Below are 18,473 nucleotides of genomic sequence, written 5' to 3'. Positions count from 1 at the left end.
CCAGAACTTACTTCATAAAAATGTGTTTTTGTGGCTCAAGTATGTTAATATGTTATATTTTCTGACCTAACTGTACAGAGCATTGTATTTCATTTAGGATGTTGTCTTAAGGTAGCTGCTTATGTAGGCAGTAGGCAGCTCACTAGGTTTGTGGATCTGTGGAAGTGTGTATATTTCCTGCAAAAGACTATTTCAAAGGTCTGTGTGCTCGGAGGAATCTGTGTGTCAGTGTTATATTGAAACAATATGAGGACGCAGGATTTGTTGACTGGCAGGCCATTTGTCATTTGAACCTCATGATTTTTCTCACCTCCCTCCTCGACAGAAGGTCTGCGATCTGCGCCCATATGCTTTATTACTGTTATTATCATTGGCTGAATGAAATATTGACATGATAAGCTGAACTTAATGGATCATTGCATGACGCTCCTTTAGACTGCGATTAATACTGCTCGTTTTACGTTAAATTTTTTTTAAGTAATTTAAGTAATTGGCCTGTACTGAAATATTCTGTATAGTGATGCCTTGAGAAATATTTAGAGCAACCATGAATCTCATCTCCCCACCACAGCAGTTTTGTAACAATTGTATTTGAGATTCACTTATTTGGCTTAAATCCCTGTGTCCCCAGTGTGGAGCATCAGCTCTATAAAACAAGCGTTTAGGCTGAATTGAATGTGATTGCCAGCAGCGAGAGCAGTGGGCGGACAGTTCGAGTTGGAAAAAAATGTCCTCCCACCTTATGCTGTAACCCTTTCGAAAAGAATCGCTGAATTATTTTGAAAAAGCTTTTCCACTTAAATCAAGGCCGAGCACAATTGCTCACCACAAAAGAGGCCTGAAATCTTTCAGAAACTTTGAAAGTACAGTATAATGTACAACGGCAAGTGAAGATAAAAGCTGCAGACCTGTTTCTAAAAGAGCCATTCTTGTCTTGATTCATTGAACATTAAGTAATTCCTGGTGCATTCTGGGTTAACCAGTTATAAGTGCGCCTTGAAAATGAGGTTTGTTTCTGTCTGAGGTGGTGGTTGCACGGTGCGAGATTTGTGACTGGATGGGAGGGTGAACTGCTTGTCTTGAAAGAACTGAAAGTGATGTACGAGGCACAGCTTTGAAAGGTTCTTTAAGGTGTTGATAAATCTCTGTCTTCCCATCTGGCTGCTTTTAATCCGAGTTAGATGCTGGAGCACGAACGTTTTTTTCCTTTTTGTTTGGGTTGACAGGTCGGTTTACGCAAAGTCGGTGAGTACTGCATCACATTCTCTCCCGTACACTGCAGTAGACAAAATGGATCCTTTAGAGAGAGGTTTATTTTTGCGGTAGGCAATTAAAAATAGATAAACCTATAAACAAGACCCACAACCCAGTGGGCTATCAATTGTATTTCTGATGGGAAGAAGGTTTGATCATGCACAAGGAAGCCGAGAATTCATTTCAAATTAATTTCAAAGCACCTATCAGCACTTTCTGAATTGCTGAAACTTAGGGAAATCCCTTCTAGCATAAAACAGCAAACCAAAGGGATTTTTTTTTTCAATTACCCTAGAAAGAAGCTACAACTTCTGCAGCTATCTCGCACTGTCCCCTCAAACACCAACATTTGTTGAGTTTTGTTGGATCAGCGTGTGTTTTCACCGGCTGAACATGCATTTGTCAAGTCTCGTTTAAGCAGTCTGGTTCGGTTTTCCAACAAACCCTGATGTAATCTGACAAACTGAATACATGTAACTAAATTAGTTGTATGTATAATCTCTCAAAGTGCCTCAACCTCCTTCTTTCTGGGTACTTACTGTAGAGGAATTTGAAATGTCAGTTTCAAACGTTTGTCAGAGCTAATGCTAATCTTATTAACAGTCTATTGATGTAAAGTAAAAGCTGCTGAATTTTGAATGGAAACTTATGACATTGGCCATGTCTCACACCTCCACCTCGAGGTGTTTCAGCTGCATATGATGTGTGTGGTAATATTGATAGCATTGAAGTTGTCCACTGGTTTTCCTCGTTTATGTTAGTGTGCTCACTTTCATTATTAAATATTGTCCTTTGGAACTTTAGAAGGACAACTTTTTTTTTTAGAAGGAGATTCTGTCACCACCTCTGAACACAAATTTTAGGTTTTCTGACCGTTTCTATTTTAAGGTTTATTTATTTATTTACTTATTTATTTTACGGTGTACCTGATAGGTGTTCTCCTCTGGTGTGTTGCTATTTCTCATCAGAAGTCTTTCCTTAGGCCGGATGAAGATGATTGGTGGGCCAGATTGTGTTGTCAAGTGTAGTATGCATAGATATGTCTTAGTACATGAACAAGTCATGTAGCTACGTCTGCACTGTCACTGTTTGTAGCTGTTACCATATTGTAAGTAAATATTTCACAGAATAATGGACTTCATTGAGTTTCACAAGGCCCTATTTATGCCTCTGGTCTACCGTTAAGCACCTCTCGCCCTTGGAAAACCATTCACAGAGCGTATTCTCAATAGCAAGAGCTTTCAGTGTGTTTTGCAAGATTACAGTGTGCAGAAGCAACCTTTTGAAACATCCAACCGACACTCTCCCTCTCTCTGGATCATTATCTTGTGTGAACATTTATCACTTCCTTCATTTTATGCAGGATTTCAACATCATCATAATTTAAAAGGCTTTCTGTGCTTTGAATATGCATGTTTCTCCTTCATGTATGACACTGGGAATGGATCTTGAGGCCTTTATGCATGTCTCTTTTTCATGTTCTTTTCTCTTTGTTTTTCCATCGGGGGTCCTGCTCGCTTTTCTCTCACCCCTCATCTACTTCATCTCATCTGGGTGTTTGGATAGAAGAGCATCTGTTTTTTTTTTTTTTTTTTTTTTTTTTTTTTTGTCAGAACAAGCCTAAATATAATTTAGCTGCTCTTTAGCCACAGCCCAAAAAGCGAGCTGGAGTCTGAATCACTCGGGGTGAATCCCTTTAGATGGCATGTCCCCTATTTTTCAAGTCATTGTCAGAGTAAAGAGCAGAGCTATCCATTCCCATCTAGCATGGATAGTGGGCCAGCACATAGATAGCTGTCTGCTTTGGACTTAATAAAGATAGCATGGATGCCATCTATCATGAGTAGTTACTTTGGAAGACTGCACAAAATTCTTGCTGTTCCAGCATCAGAAGCTGAACATTTGGACTGAGCTTCGTGCCTCTGGTTCATGTTTGATCACCACAGCTGCTGTGGGCCACTGGGTTTGTTTCTGACGGCACCCCGTACTGAACCTCTGATGGAACACAGGGACAGTGGTAGCTGCAGCTGAGTTTTCTTAAACCATTAATCAAGCGAGAACTGTTTCTTTTTTCTTTTTTTTAAATGTGGCCCTGCATCATCTCACAGGATGTTTTCTCCTCGTAGTTCAAGACATCAAGAGCTTGCACTTCTGTATATCAAGGCAAAAGCAGCACACGGGTCACACCAAACAAGCATAAAAATAAACAAAGAGACATGTAAATAATTACCCTGCTACGGGTGTAACGACTGTATGTTTCTTCAACTACTGGATATTTTTATATCTCAAGGTGTTGATTTTATTAAAACTATTAGATTTATACAAAGGTCACATTAAAGTTGTGGTGTACGAAGACTTTCCATAGGCGTAATGGTTTTTATACTGTACTAACTGTATTTTACCTACCTCTTACAAAAAAATGTTCTGCATTTTTAGATAAAAAAAAAAATAATAATAATAATAAAAAAAGAACAATAAAAAAAAATATACATATATATATATATATATATATATATATATATATATATATTTATATATGTATATATATATATATATATATATATATATATATATATATATATGGGTGTGTGTGTGTGTGTGTGTGTGTGTGTGTGTGCGTGCGTGCGTGTGTTTTCCTATGCCATTTCAATTACGGGGACACATGAAAGTGCCCTCATAAATGACCTTCACATTGTAATACCTATGTCATACCCATGTCATTATACAAGTTTGTGTCCTCATAAACCAAATAAACCAGTGCACACATTTGTAATATTTTGTAAAAATAAAAATAATAAAAAAATAAAAAGGTTAAGTTGCATATATGCTTAAAAAAATTATAATTATTAAAGAATTAATGTGATGATTTATAATTATAAAGAATAATCTACAGAAGCAAAACTAAAACAAGCAAACAAACATTGTTTTTGTTGTGAAAATGCATGCAGTATTTATCCAAATATGCTTGTCCTTTCACTTTTCAACAATGATGTACCATTTTTTTTTTAAAGTTAGCCTTTTCAAAAGTTATACTTTGTTACCAAGGAGACAGCAGTGTCAGTTAAGAACATCTTGAGATGAAATATGTGAAATTTGAGGTGTGAAGACAACAAAGGAAGTAAATATCACTTGTGAACAGATTTTTTATTTTTATTTGTAGTGAAGCTGTGATTTTGACAAATCATTCAAAAAGTGTAAAAAAACAACAACAAACAAGAACAAAGGATATGGCCATTTAATAATAATAAAAAAAGACTTTGTGGGAGGTCTAGAAATATGAAAAACTTCTTCTGTATGACACCCAGCACAGCTCGTCTGTAAGGGCAGGTGGGGCAGATCCTAAAACATAGACCACTATATATAAACTGAATAAACAATAAACTGTAAATGTGTTCAGCATTCTGACGTGATAAAGTCCACAGGATATATTAAAATTAATTCAAAGCTTCGGCAGGTACGTAAAAGGATACTAACTGGGGTGGTCATGCCGGTGTCCTCCCGAATTTAACAGCGCCCCACAGATTTTACAATGTAAATCTGTGGTGAAAAGTAGAACTGCAGCACACTCTAATTGATAGCCATTTAGGCAGTTTTGTGTCTCCCCCCAATATATTTCCCATTACTTTACCTTATGTTATCTCTCTCCAGACTAAGACAATGTCAGTTAACTTCAGCTATACAGTATGTGTCTGCATCAGGTCAGTAAGTAGCTGGCATGTCTGTTTTTCCTATGTGGTGTAGTGTTTTAAATTTATTAAAGTGTTATTTCTAAAGTTTAAATGTTCTCACATTTAAAAAAAAAAACATTATATAGTTCTGTTGTGTTTGATTTATGTTCGTTTTGAGATGAGACATAATATTTGTTTGCTCACTTAAAGGGGTTCTTTTATGCTTTTTCACTTTTTTAACTTTAGTTAGCCTGTAATGTTGCTGTTTGAGCATAAAAAATATCTGCAAAGTTACAAAGTTCAAAGTCCACCTTAAAAGGAGATATTTTATTTAACAGAAATCACTTTTTAAAAACTACATCAAACGACACGTTTGGACTACAATGCATATTTTTCGTGATTTGTGACATAACAAATACCGACGAATTGGATGAGATCCGGTTGAACTTAAATTGATTTGCTATTGAAGCAATATTTACACTGAAGCTGGCAGGCGACTATGGTATGGGGCAAGACATTTCCCAACCAAGCGCAGAGTTCTGCCAATCACAACATACACTGGCCCAGCTAACCAATCACAGCACAATTTGTATTTCAGAAGGCGGGTTTTCATTTGATACAGGAGCTATTCGAGCCATTCATGCCAGACTAGGGTGAGAGGTGAAAAATAACAGTGTTAGACTATAAAGACTATAAGCTTTCTTGAGTTTATTATAAACTAGCACTACGACACAGTATCTGCACCACCTACATTTTACAGTCAAGAGCAGCTAGTGATAACACCTTTGTACACTGTTATTAGATGCAATACATAAACTAGTGAGAATGTGAAAAGTATGTTTTTTAAAAAGTAATATTTGAAACACCCTTATTTGTAGTGAACAGTTCTGTTTCTTTCTAGCGCTCTGAGAGATGGACTCTCTCAGAGCAAAGATTTCATGTGTGGTCACACTGACTAAAGAGCTCCGTATTCTTCACATCATTCTTCACACTTTAAACCTCACAGCTGCCTTGATTACAGCTTTCAGCAGCACCTCTTGTTCAGTGATGTTGGGGATGTGTTTGATGAGCTCTTCGTTAAGGTGATTTTTGTGGTTTGAGATTCGTGTTTTCAACCCCTGGCCTCCCTTTGCAAAAAAAGGTTGCAAATCAGTTCCAACTTGATTTCCAAATGGACACATATTATCAGGGGTTAAATTGGAACTTGTTTTGTGTGTGTGTGTGTGTGTGTGTGTGTGTGTGTGTGTGGTGGTGGTGGTGGGGGGGGGGGGGGGTCTGTGGTTTCAGGCTTTCAAGGGATGCACATGTGTATGCAAAGCCTACAAAATGTTATATCAAATGACAAACTATAAAATATATCAAGTTAAGAGGGCCCTCTTTGAGCCCAATGCTCAAAATCACTCTAGATGCTGGCAGTGTGCAAAGCTACATCTGATGACAATAAAATCAGTGCCTTAAGTTAAGTTTTCAGGTAAGTCAAATGGAAATATTCAGACACAGAATGTGAATACTCTCCGAGACACATTTATATGTGTCAGAACATTTACACAATAAGCTTGTGAAAAAGAACTCAATTCTGTACTTGCGCACAGTCTGAGAAGCAGCTTTATGTGTGCGCGTTTTGGGTGCAAGCTTACAGTAAACCGTCTCTCAGAAAGTGCATGAGTTCTGAACTGCGTACTCTTTTGCTGCTTATTGCACTTGAATGGTTTAAAAACCATGAATGCTTAAACTGGCAAGACTTAAAAACACGTGCAGATATATTTTGTCAACAGTTCCAACAGCTCAATTCAATTCAATTCAAGTTTATTTGTATAGCGCTTTTTACGATGCAAATTATTCCAAAGCAACTTTACAGAAAATTAGGTTTCTACAATATTAGTAGTAGCTTATCAGTGGTGACTGACAGTTTATGTGCATATGACAGGAATTTTCAGAAAAATTAATACAAGATGTAGTCAACCAGATGATGAACATTATTAACAGCAATCATTATATGATGCAATCACACTCGTAGCAATATTTGTTGGCTCTGTATGTTGTTTCAGGGTTAGCATCATCTGAGGTCCTCTGAGAGGTTGGCATAACCTCTTCTCAGGTGTTCTGGATCCAGACTGGAGCTTAGCGTAGCTGCTGTTCCAACTGTGTCAAATGTTCACTAATGAGTTACCACCCTAAACCATGTGCCGGGCCCAGCCCTGGACATCCCCGGCCCTGTTGAACCCCTGCATATTTCGAACCTTTTTGATCTTTAAATGTTTGGTAGTACTCATAGACAATGCATGAAGTCACATGACCCTTTAGCTGGTCTAGAAAAGCCTATTGTAGATCTTGTAATCTGTTAATTGAAATGAAATAGAAGTGAATGAACTGAAATGAAATTACACATTTCAGTATAACTTAAGCAACACAGTTCTCACTCTTAATGATTAATTTAGGCCTTTATTTATTTTTGCATGTGATTTAAAATTTTGCAGAAAAATGTTAACATTAACTAACAAGCTCAATTAAAATACTGCTAATCATCCACATAAGTTATATTTGTTATATGTGAATGACTATTAGCATCCTTTACTTGACATTTCACTGACTTATAACTGTTTGCTGATGGAAAGCAAAATACCATGTATCTACACTATTGAAACCCTTTTTAAATTATGTTTACTTATTTTTACTTTATTTATCTTTATTTTCTCCCCCTCTCTTTCTCTGACTTACTGTTGCCATGGAAACGTGCTATTGTAGAAGTTATGCTAAAGGATTCATTAGGTCTGTAGAGAGTTTGTTATTCTTCCATTGAACAACTGGCGACTCAATCAATGTAGCCTGATATAGCTCACTGTCTCTAATGGGAAGGTCTCTCTCTGACGACATGGATGCGTTTTCTCTGATACCGAAGTATATTGCTTGTGTCCCAAAATATATTTTGTCATCCCTGCTGGAAAGACCAGAATAAACTAGCCTGGCTTTTTTTTCTGGTTTGTGCTGTGTCGATACTACTCTAGCTGGAGAACAGTGGAAGTTAATGAACTAATTAGCTGACATAATGAGAGCACCAGCAATCCCACAATATATACTGATGACCACTGGTATTTTCAGCTGAGAAAATGAAGATTACAGCTTCAGTTATCGGAGGTACAATCCTGGTGTTAAAGGGACAGTTCTCTCGAAAATTCATGATTTAATCACACTCATGTTGTTCCAAACCTGTGTTACTTTCTTTTGTGAAATGCAAAAGAGGATATTTTGAAAGGTCCATAATAGTATTGGGAACCATTGATTTTCATTTTATGTTCCACAGAAGAACGAAAGACATACAGGTTTCAAATGAGATGATGGTGAGAGAATAATGACAGATTTTTTAGATGAGCTATTCCCTAAGGAGCTATTTTCAATTTTCTGTTATATTTTTTGAATTATAGTTATGTCCATACTTGCCAACCTTGAGACCTCAGAATTAGGGAGATATTCAGGGAGTTGGGGGGGGGGGGGGGGGAGCTCATATATAATCACACACACAAACAAACATAAAGAAGAATATAATTCATTTATTTGTTTCATAATTTATACATACATATTATAGCCATCTTTGTCTCGGCATAAATAACAACATCGGGTCTACCTTTGGAAAGATGGCCCAAAATACTGGACTGTGACCGGTGCTGCATTGCTGCAGCCTTGTGCTTTTCTGACCCTATGTGTGTAATTAAATCCGTTCGGCCACCGTGTTCAATGGAGAAGTCTGATCTACAAAATTTGCAGGCAGCATATCCTTTCCCCTTCGAGCTGTCCTGGATGAACGTGAATTCTTATTTCCATTCAGTTAGGAATTTGCAGGCATATTTTCTCTTTTTATTCTCCATGTCTCTTCTTTCTTCCTTTTCCCCTTCTTCTTCTGCTTCTTTTTCCATTCTGAATTTGCCGCACTTGACTTCGAGGTGTAACCTTTATTATTGTTCGGTCTGAAACGGCGCCCAGTGACGGATGGTGTAGCAATATTGTTGTCCGGGTGGAAATCGGGAGAAATTCGGGAGAAAGGTCGGCCCGGGAGATTTTCGGGAGGGGCTTTGAAATTCGGGAGTCTCCCGGAAAAATCGGGAGGGTTGGCATGTATGGTTATGTCTGCTGTGAAATATGTGGAGAATTTTTGTCTGCAGCCACCTGAAAAAATCAAAAAGTATTCCTCAAATCTCCTAATTCGTCAGTGTCTAACTATGAATCTGGTCGAAACATTTAGTAACATTGTATTGCACTTATGGTATGGTGTATTTTTAATCCATTAAGTTGTATGCTTATGTTTTTGTCTATTGACTAATTTCTACTAGACAAAATATTAACTGAGAAACTGTCGTGTTGTTCTCATATTAAAGTACCGTTTAAGAAATTATCTTCTCTTTTACTCATGAGCTCCCCTTGCTGCTCCCAGTGACATCAAAATTTCTTGTCCTTGTGTCTGAAGGTGTCATATTTTATTTGAGAGCTAGCAGAGGTTATGATTTTCAGTGAGAAATTACTCAAATGTAAGTCTGTGCTTCACACAAAGCTATCGAAAAACTTCAGAAGACTTGGAATATATAGCACAGGAGATGTATGGACTACTTTTATGATGCATTTTTTTAATTTTAGAGCTAGACAGCACATGCTACAATGCTGGCATTCTTCAAAATGTTTCTGTTCCACGGAAGAAGAGAAAGTTGTGGGTTTGGAATAACATTATTAAATTATGATAGCATGTTCATTATCTTAGGTGAGACAGTAAAGGAATAGCCCACCTAAAAATAGACATTTGCTGAAAATTGGCAAAAAAATATCTAAGATGAGTTTGTTTCTTTATCAAAACGGATCTTCTGCAGTGAATGGTGTTGTCAGAATGAGTACTTACAGCTGATTAAAACATCCAGCCCATCACTTAATGTCTTGTGAGGCGAAATGGTGTGTTTGTAAGAAAAAAACATCTATTATTAAGGTTTATTAACTTAAACGGTCACTTCTGGCCAATGAGCTCAAAATCCACCAACATATTGGTTTGTAACTCTGTTGGATCTCTGCATATTTCTCTAAAGCAGCAAAATGTAGAAAATTCCTTATTTATAATTCATACACACATTCCCACTTGTAACATCTTCAAATGCAGTTCCAGTGTGGCATTGTGTCAGAGAAATAAAAATGTGTTACTTGAGGACAGCCCCTTGCACTCACACTAATGTTTTTGTGACTTATGTTGCAGAATGACATTGCTATAATTTATACAGTATGTTCTGTTCTGTGGGCATGGGCGAGGCAGTGCTTTGAATTTGTTTTCTTTTTTCTTTTTTTTTTTCTTTTTTAAGTTGTACTGGAGAAAGCAGAAAGGGAGTGGGGAAATGCTCTGGGCCCACCTGGGTCAATGACAGAGCCATAAACATGTGAATGACCAAATGGCTCTTGGAGGCCTGAAGTCTTCTGCATTATACTCTGTAGCTTTTAAACACAGCCTTTCACCTCAAACCTTTGCTTCTCGCTGTTGTAACATCAAGGTTTCTGTTTTTAGGTTGTTAAACTTGAGGTAAAGGACACCGTGCCTTCTTTTACCTCTCACATCAATGAAGTAATTCCCAATTAGCAATGGAAGCATGGCTGTGTTTTACTGCTTTTGATCTGTTTCAACTCCATCTATAAAGCATGTACTGAAAACAAGACTGCAACCCCCTAAAGATAAAAATAAATGTTTTATACATGGATCGAGACAAGTAAAAATAGAAGGAAGTTTCTAAAAGGGTAACAGTTACGCTCCCAGTGAGGCTTTTCGAATGAGGACATTTGTTTGTTTTCTGACAAAACAGTTAAAATGAATTAATTGATTCTGATAAGAACAAAGAGAAATTAGCCATATTGTTGTGCTGAATAGAGTGTAATTAATCCAAAATGAGTGGTACACAGCTTAGCATACAATTGCGAGATAATTCATCTTTTGATATTCTGATAGATACAACAGCACATAATTTCTTTACTAATTCTGGGTCTTAACTAACTAATTATTCCAAAAGCCTGGATCTGTTGCAGGCACTGTGGATCAATCTAGCATGTCCATGACACCCCTTCCCTCGCCCACACCCCCCTTCCTTCCTCTGTGGCTTTCCAACGGCTTACACATTTTCCTTTCCCTTTTTTATCCTTTCTTTCTTTTCTTTTTTTCTTTCTTTTTTTGGGAGGGGAGGGGTGGAGGTTAATTCAACGTCTTGTTAAAAAGCTAATGTAAGTTGATTTTGCATGTGTTTCTATGTGTCATAGCTGTGCTTCTAAGCTCAATTAATACTCCCAGCTCACCACTGATAAACCGTTCTGTGCACTGTTGTTTGCTTTCCTAGAAAGGCTAAAGCTAAAGTACAAGAGTGACAAGTAAAGTAAAGTTGTCCATGTGTGATATACTTTTATTTTATTTTAAAACCATGTACTGCGAGCCACCTCTACGTTCCAGAATTGTGCTAAGCTCTTTTTCCCTTTTCTCTCTCTCTTTCTGAAGATTTTGTATCAAAGTCTAGTTTTCATGAACCTCTATTCTGTCCCTAGAATATGGAATGATCGGAGAACATACAGTAAAAAGTCAGCGGCCAAGATCAGTACATGACACAAAGGGCCTACAGGAGCGAGATGAATCTGCTAAATTTATGGCACAAACTGGTAATACAATAGTTATGCTTCTTTCTTTTCCTATGTAAACTAAACTTAATTTTCATCTTAAGTCACTTGCATGCTATCTTCTGTACTGCACCTTTAAGTGACAATGTTTATTTACCATATTTATTTTTTTGTCCCTCTTCCACTTAGTTAATACAGAGGAAAAATGACAGAATTGGCCATTTCTCCAAATTGATACCATGCTCAATTGGACTTCTGGTTTCTATTTGTTTTGATGGATTTGAAGACTTTTTCTAACCACTAAAAGCAATAAATATAGGCCAGACTTGTTAAAACAGAGATTAATTAAGTGACAATTAAATGGTAAACATTTAACACTAAACATTTGTGGTTATCCAGCTGTTTAGAGGTGAAATAACCCTGATATATTACCTTTTAAAGTGCCAAAAAAAACAAGGCCTGTAGAAACTTTAAGATTTTTTCCTTTTTTTTTTCTTTGCTTTAATTTCCCTGTTTTTCTCGTTTAATTTCATTTGTTTCCTGCATGTACTCTAGATGATCTGTAGCTATTATGGGGAGGGACGTTAAGCAGCCATCTTATTTTGTTTTAAGTTTTGCACCTTTTGTATATTTGTGACATTTGTGTAGCACTTAATATCATTTAAGTTGCAAATCATTGTGCATACTAAACCTTAACAACCTTGTTTCCATTCCAATCAGTCATTTATGTGTTTATTTATTTCCATTTATAAATAAAAATCAGTACAGAATGTCATTCATCCTGCATTTAGTTTCTCATTTCAGATTGTCTGATTTGTTGTACTACTTCATCCAGAGTTGATCCACCTTTCGATCTAATCTAATCTCTGAGAATGGCAGAGGAAATTGTCCATATGTACCCAAGGTCATTGCCAGTAGTTTCTCAAGATGTTAGAACAAACAAACCAATCTTGAGTGTACAAGCAAACAAAAATGTGCAAACATTTTGAGCAAACAAGCCTAAATTATTTAATGCTCATAAAGCTTTAACTGAACTGTTTTAACAAGACTTGACTTAAAAATAATAAAATAAATAAAACTTAATGATATCAATTATTTGTTGATTAAAACATTAAATGTTTAAGTTAAATATATTCCTTCTCATACTATCCCTTTATTCAGCATCACATGGCAATTGGATTGTTATATTGTGGATATTGATAAAGTGCTTTTAGGGAGACAGTTTTCTTACATGTCAAATTCTCTGGAAATCAAATGTCTTTTATTAGTGCTTGGTCTGGCCATGCAATTGCTCATTGGGAATTACAGGCGATCCAGAGTGTAAAACACAAAACTAATCTCAAAACACAAAGCTAATGTCAAAAATGTGTTTGCCAGAAAGCAGCCTATACTTTCAAACCAACAATTATATCAACTTTATTCAGTTATCATGGATTCTAATGCCAGCAAACAATGCCAATGATTGAATTGACATTACATTTGGTAAATCATAATCTTTCCAGCTCAGAACCATAATCAACTGGTCTTTCTAACAGCTTTGATTGTTTGGATTTCACAAAAAAAGTTCTTACATCAAGTGATTCTCAAATGTGACCAGCGCTGCCGAAAATTGCAGTGATCTGCTGAATATGCTCGGGGGAATGCAAACCATCCCCTTTTTTCTCTACAATCTTCAATTCTAATTGATTTCGCTTCAAAGAGACAAGAAGCTTTAGTATAAATCCAGAAGATCTGAGATCTAAAAGAGTGAAGCGCAGTCTAGACAGCGGGCCAGAGGTCTGTTCTTCTGTGCAGCTTTAGTTAGTAGAAAACTAACTCCCATCAAAGATCATTCTCTAACTTTTAGAAGCCATGTTGCATGCATTCTGCATAGTTTACCATATTTTATATATTTCATCTATTAGTTTGTTTGCCTTTTTCCTTTCAGTTTATTTCATCTAATTGGTTGCATGTATGATTTTAAAATATAAATATGAATTTAAACCTTAGTACTTTTAGGATGCTAATATAATAAGAGCTTCTATTATGATATGTATTTTGTAGCCACATATTCAAATGGATATGATCCTGCTTTGAATATGCATAGATCTATCAATGTATAATGCCTATCAGGTTTTTGATCTAAATCTTTCAATATATTTGTAGATTGTATTATGTTTAATGCCGTTATTATGTATGGGCCATCCACCAGGACAAGTTTGCTCATTTGTGCCTCTAGAAATCTTCCTTCCTGCAGAGTTTAGCTGTGTCTGAAACCAAAGGCAGATTTTGCTTCCCAGTCAGTCAATGATTTAACAGATAACATGTCCGTATGAAGGTACTTCCTAAGTAAACCGGTGTGAAACCGCACCATAATGTCATATATAGTGATATAGATCAAATTCAAGTGGGCTTAGAAATAACCTAATGAATATTGAATGCTTATTTCTCAGCTGAAATGGAATCATAAGTTAAGTTTTAAACTATATCATTATAAGTTATAAATTATATTTATAAACTAAACTTCTGTAATGCTCTGTCAACTGCACACAGAGGATAGTGAGAAATAAGTAGGGACAGTTCACTCAAAAATTAATTTTTTGATTAAATTGAACTTAGTAGACAGGATGTTGGCATTTTTTCAGTTTTGGAAAACCAAACACATCTAAACCAAGCTAATCAAGGATTTAAATTAACATTTGTGTTTGAGTTAAACTCTGCAGAAAAGTAGATCTCTGTGAGCAGGACTGGGCGTCTCTGCTCTTGGACAATGAAAGTCATTCAGGCAGGATCATATCAAATAAGGCCTGATGCTCCTTTTGAGCTCATCCCAATTGCTCTTGGAGCCTTTAAGATTTACTGTGGCTTCTTAGTGTGTAACTTAGTGAGGCCCTTCCTGCTCCTACTGGCTCCACCCCCTCGGGGTGTCACATGACCATGTTACTGCTTTTAACTGGTGTCACCCTTCTCCTACAGGTGACCCTGGTGCTGAGGAGTGGTCCCAGTGGAGCTCTTGCTCAGTTACATGCGGTCAAGGGTCGCAGGTGCGAACAAGAACATGTGTCTCACCATACGGATCACACTGCAGCGGCCCTTTAAGAGAATCCAGGGTGTGCAATAACACTGCCCCCTGCCCAGGTAGTGTTAGTCACAGACACTGGACTGTCCTTCAGAATCTGTATCTTTCATCATTCAGGGCAGAAATTTGCTGTCATTTTCCACTTATTTGCTGTTATTGCTTCATGTTAGATTTTTTATGTGCAATGTATTATTATAATTTTCAGAATTATTATTTATCTGTGTCTGCTCTGATTTTTCCACTTGTGTATTTAGTCATTCATCTTGTCATTTGTTTGTTTTATGTTGCTTCATCAATTTTCTCTTTCTTTTGCCACTCTTTTCATGTCCCTCTTCACAATGTGTGACTTAGCGGAGCTTTTTACATAATTCCAACACAAACCTTGCTGTAATACAAAGCGAGAGAGTGTTTATTGGTGCATGCAGTTGTAAAATGTAGAAGAAAGGTGAAAAAGACTAATATATCCCCTTGTGGCCAGAAAAGCGACCTGGATTACCTTCTCTTTTTAAAATCTTTAATTACTGGAGGTATCGACCTTTAATTAATCATTTTCTGAGGTGCCATCTTAATAGAGTTGAGCTCAACGATACTTTAGCACCATTGAACTTGCTGTCACTGGCTAACTGGATTTTTATTTCAAGTAAAGGGCGTGAAAAGAGGCTTGTTGTCCCCCCATCACGAGCTCTGAAAATGCAGTTCAGCTGTTTTAGGACTTTTGGTATTGGTAAATAAATGCTGTTTACATGTTACCTCAGAAGCATTGAAGTAAAAGGGCATGAAAAGAGACTTGTTTTGTTTACACCATTAGCTCTAAAAGTGGCAATTCAGCTCTTTAAGACTTTTTATATGGTTAAATCAATGTGGTTTACGCAGCAAATAAAATAAATAAATGATTATTCATAGTGAAACCATAGGTAGTTTTAATAATTTAGTTGATAAACAGCAATTTTTTACCATGATACAGACATATATCATGGTCAAAGACATATATATATATATAAAATGGCCAGTTTGGTGTTGGAAATGGCTTGGAGGAAAATATAAATGACATAAGGCAAGACCAGAGTTTAAGGGATTGGAAATAAGACCACCATGTCTCTTGAATGATCAAATAAAACTATTTATTCCCCTTCTGGTCTAGCTTGGACTGCAGCCTAATTTAGCACAACATTGCTTTTCTTTTGAGGGCAACCCTTATTTACATCATTTTACTGTGATCTGTAGCAAAATAAAAGCATTAGGGGAATAAGTTATGTACTAGTACACAAGGCTTTCACACAACGGTATTTGTTTTATAGATTAGGAAAGTTCATGTAGTCAGCTGCATATATAGAGAAATTCGAAATAAAAATGCAACTCATCCCAGTGAATCCACATTCCCCTCTAGACATCTTTTGAGAACAAATCAAAGTTTTTTTTTTTTTTTTTTTATTGAATTGAATATCAATTAATGATCAAACACAGTCCATAAAATGAGCAAAAATGTCCTTAAAGGAAATAATTTTGATAGAGTAAAATAAACTGAAATAATATGGCTGAATAGGATAATTGGTTGTCTTGGATAGTTTTTTCCTTGGTTTTCATTGATGAGGGGACATCAAAAAAGCTGACTATGTTGGCATTTACTTACAGTATCTTATACTACCAGTCAATAATATATTGAAAATACAGTCAAATCTGAATTATTGTACAATATTATTACAATTAAAAATCATTGTTTTCTATTATTAATATTTTAGCATGTAATTCATTTTTCTGATGGTTAAGCCGAATTTCCAGCAGCCATTACTCCAGTCTTTAGTGTCACATGATCCTTCAGAAATCATTATAGGATTCTGATTTGGTTCTCAAGTGACGTCTTATGATAATCAATTTTGAAACCAAAAATATTAAGCATCTTTGCTGAATAAAAGTATTAATTTCTTTGGTATTGTAGCTAACTTCAAATACATTAGCACCAAAATACTGTAGAACTGGATGTACAGACTTTGTAGACTACAAAACAAAAAAAATATATATATGTATTTTGCTATTCCATTAAAACCAGTCCACTAGTCCATCTGTATACCTTTAAACAGAAGTCAAAAGAATGGCATTTGTTTGGTGACATCGCCTTTTATCTTTATATATGAGAGTCCAAAAGTAAAGAAAAAAGCTTCCTGTTAATGGCTTGTCATTGAGCTGGTTTTTGCAAAGTCTGGCTTTCCATGAGTGCTTTAATGAGAGTTTGTTTTTAATTAATGCTCTTTGAGTGGGATTGGAGTTTTCATTATACAGTAAGAGCATTAGAGAGGGGGATTTGATGTTTGGAGGGGAAACGGTGCCCAGCAGTCTTGACACTGATGACTGGATTTAGCCCCAGTAAGTGTGCGTGCAGAACACACACCTGGGACTTTGATAAGTAAGCTAAGAGAGCTGAGACGAATTCAGCGCGGCTGTGGCAGCCCTCCCGGCACATTTTTCATCACACTAAAACAAAAGAATGTCATCAGCCGTGGTGCTTGGGAGGGGGGTGGAGTGGTATGGGATTGGTAAAGGTAAATTGTAAAGAAAAGGGGGAATGATACAGTTGTTTGGATTCATTGCGGCTGTGTAACAGCTGTTGATAAACAGGCTCACTGAGTCAGTGCTGGAGGTGTTTCACTGCTGCATTTGAATGAGGATGCGTGTGGGGGTGTGTGCATGCCATGAGCAGTGTGTATGTGTCTTAACTCTTATCCTCTTTTGGCAGTGCACGGTGTGTGGGAAGAGTGGTCTCCATGGAGCCTCTGCTCTTTCACCTGTGGGCGGGGTCATCGCACCCGCACTCGGACGTGCGCTCCACCCCAGCACGGAGGAAGAGCGTGTGAGGGACCCGAGACCCAGAGCAAACTCTGCAACATTGCCCTCTGCCCAGGTCTGTGTGCTTCAGATGCACTGCTTTCTCCCATCCTCATTCTCATCTCGCCTCACCTCACCTCATCTCGCCTCATCCTGTCTCATCTTGCTTCACCTTATCTGTTCTCTTGTTTCATTTTCTCCTCTTGTCTCTAACTTACTGTTCTATTCTGTATTGTTTTCTTCTATTATTTTCCACTCTTCTTGTCTTATCCCATCTGCTATTCCTTTGTATCACCTGTGCTCTTCTCATCTCGTCTCATTTCGTCTCTTATTCTTTGTCCTTTTTTTCATCTTATATCTCTTCTTCAGTCCTCTTCTCCTCTATCTCATTTTGCCTTGTTTTTTTCTCTTCTTGTCTTTCCTTTTGTCCTCTGTTCTTTTCTCATCTCGTCTCTCGTCTCTACTGAGTCATTCTCTCTCTTTTCCGAATCTGATGCCTCCATGTTCCCCTGAGCCTCTTGCTTTTCTAGCCATTCTCTAACTGTAATCAATTTTGTTGTAAATTGAAGACCACTCCACTAATTTGGATGTGGTTATGAGCCACCGTCCTCCGAGAATGATTTGGTGAAATTAAGCCTGACATGGAAGCCCCTCAATGTTTGATCCCGTCTATAAAGAATCAAAGCTCATATCACATGGAGGTGGCTCTGGGGAGTAAGCAGCAGCTGCCAGCGGTGGAACATTACAGGATCAATTACGAAATAGTTTATTACGTGGGACAGAGAGGCAATGGATGTGTTCACAAGGCTTCTTGGCATGTTGAAAGCAGCCATGTGTGGAGTGCAATAATACCCACAAGGCTGAGAGAAACACAGTTTCAAACTCAACCTATTATAGAGCTTAACTAAAAATTGCATAAGCACAATTACCTGTGAATGATAGCCACTTAGAGTTTCTATAAACTATAGATGGGTAAATACTGTAACAGACTGTCTAATCTTGGTTATTGTTGGTCTCATGCTTTAAAAGTCTTATCCCATTCAGCAAAAAAAGAA

The 18,473-nt window shown here is 37.0% G+C and overlaps 1 protein-coding gene across 5 annotated transcripts in view; it reads left to right on the top strand.

The window, feature by feature from the left end:
* The window catches only part of LOC132110482 (adhesion G protein-coupled receptor B3-like), a 164,686-nt gene that overhangs the window by 62,232 nt on the left and 83,981 nt on the right, over positions 1 to 18,473 (top strand). For 3 of the 5 annotated variants that reach the window (XM_059517124.1, XM_059517123.1, XM_059517122.1), the window contains exons 3-5: positions 11,472 to 11,582; positions 14,496 to 14,657; positions 17,330 to 17,494. In XM_059517124.1, the coding sequence (XP_059373107.1) occupies positions 11,472 to 11,582; positions 14,496 to 14,657; positions 17,330 to 17,494 (438 nt within the window). The remainder of the gene's footprint in view (positions 1 to 11,471; positions 11,583 to 14,495; positions 14,658 to 17,329; positions 17,495 to 18,473) is intronic. The other 2 variants (XM_059517125.1, XM_059517126.1) reach the window with 2 other exon arrangements.

Source organism: Carassius carassius, chromosome 30 (genome assembly GCF_963082965.1).
Source record: "Carassius carassius chromosome 30, fCarCar2.1, whole genome shotgun sequence".
In the NCBI taxonomy this organism is placed as follows: Eukaryota; Metazoa; Chordata; class Actinopteri; order Cypriniformes; family Cyprinidae; genus Carassius; species Carassius carassius.
Note: the sequence above shows the minus strand (reverse complement) of the source record. Positions and strands in the feature narration are given on the sequence as shown.